We start from the raw sequence: 1,215 nt of genomic DNA, 5'->3' as shown, positions 1-1,215 counted from the left end.
GGAAAAGTAACCCGCTCGGCCCAGCCTGCGGCGGGTTATTGATTTTGGTGGGTCGATCCTAACCTACCTGCCAACAAAGGCAGGTCGGGTTAGGCCCGCCATTTTTTTGGGATTGGTTGGCCTAGCCCGACCCGCCAACCCTAACCTGCTGGGTTAGGCTACGGGCTGGGCCGGGTTAGCCCCCCCTCCTTTTTTTTTTTTTTGATTTTTACCATATCAAAATTTAAAATGGCAGAAATTAAAATGATGTGGCAGCAGTGCCACGACTGAACTTGAGATAAGGTCTCAATCTTCTTCTATTCTTCTTCTGAATTTTTTAATTTCACCCAACAACTGAAAAAGAGTTTTAGAAAAAAAAAAAATGGCCGCAATTTCAATGAGTCTAAACCTAATCGGTGCTTTTAAGGGTCTGTCTTTATCGTCAAGCTCTTCCTCATCATTTTTCAAGGGCGAATTCAACGTGGCTCCTAGATCAGTCACCGTTTCCCTCCCACACCAAACGTTGTTCTCGTTAACCATTGAATCCACCCACAAAAAGGGAGCCGGCAGTACGAAGAACGACCGTGATTCGCTAGGTCAACGCCTCGGTGTTAAGATTTATGGTGACCAGGTGGCCAAGCCTGGTGCCATTATTGTTCGTCAGCGTGGCACCAAGGTTCGTCCTTAATTTCTAATTTTACCCATTTATATATAATTTTTCAATAATTGATTTGACTTTGTATAAATTTTCAGTTTCATCCAGGAAAGAACATAGGGATTGGGAAGGACCACACATTATTCTCGTTGATTGATAGGCTTGTGAAATTTGAGAAGTACGGTTTTGATAGGAAGAAGGTAAGTGTTTACCCACGGGAAGTGCAGCCTGAAAATCCCAACAGTTACAGAGCAAGAAAGAGAGAGTACTTCAGGTTGCAACATGAGAAAAAAAAGGCTAGAAAGGAAGGTTATGTAGCTCAACCACAATTGGTATTGGCTTCTTTTGTTGTTGACGATGCATAAAACAACCCAATTTTTGCAACAGCCAACCCGACGGGTTGGCAGGTTCTGTCATACCAAACAAAATAGCAACCCGCTGGGTTGGAGGGTTGCCATATAACAACTCGACCCGCCCGAGGGTTGCATACGGGTTGGGTTCAACCCAGCCTGCCTATAAGGCGGTCCGGGTTGAACCCTCTCTAATGCGGGCCGGGTTAGGGTTGACCCGCCTAACCCGGC

General features: G+C 45.6%; 1 protein-coding gene across 1 annotated transcript; it reads left to right on the top strand.

The window, feature by feature from the left end:
• Positions 1-357: 357 nt before the first annotated feature.
• Positions 358-999, top strand: LOC116118040 (50S ribosomal protein L27, chloroplastic-like). Its single transcript, XM_031404048.1, has 2 exons — positions 358-655; positions 733-999. The coding sequence occupies exons 1-2, from the start codon at positions 362-364 to the stop codon at positions 997-999; spliced, it is 561 nt and encodes a 186-aa protein (XP_031259908.1). The 5' UTR covers positions 358-361.
• The last annotated feature ends 216 nt before the right edge of the window (positions 1,000-1,215 follow it).

Source organism: Pistacia vera, unplaced genomic scaffold (genome assembly GCF_008641045.1).
Source record: "Pistacia vera cultivar Batoury unplaced genomic scaffold, PisVer_v2 Contig102, whole genome shotgun sequence".
NCBI lineage: Eukaryota > Viridiplantae > Streptophyta > Magnoliopsida > Sapindales > Anacardiaceae > Pistacia > Pistacia vera.
This window is presented reverse-complemented; position numbering and strand designations above follow the sequence as displayed.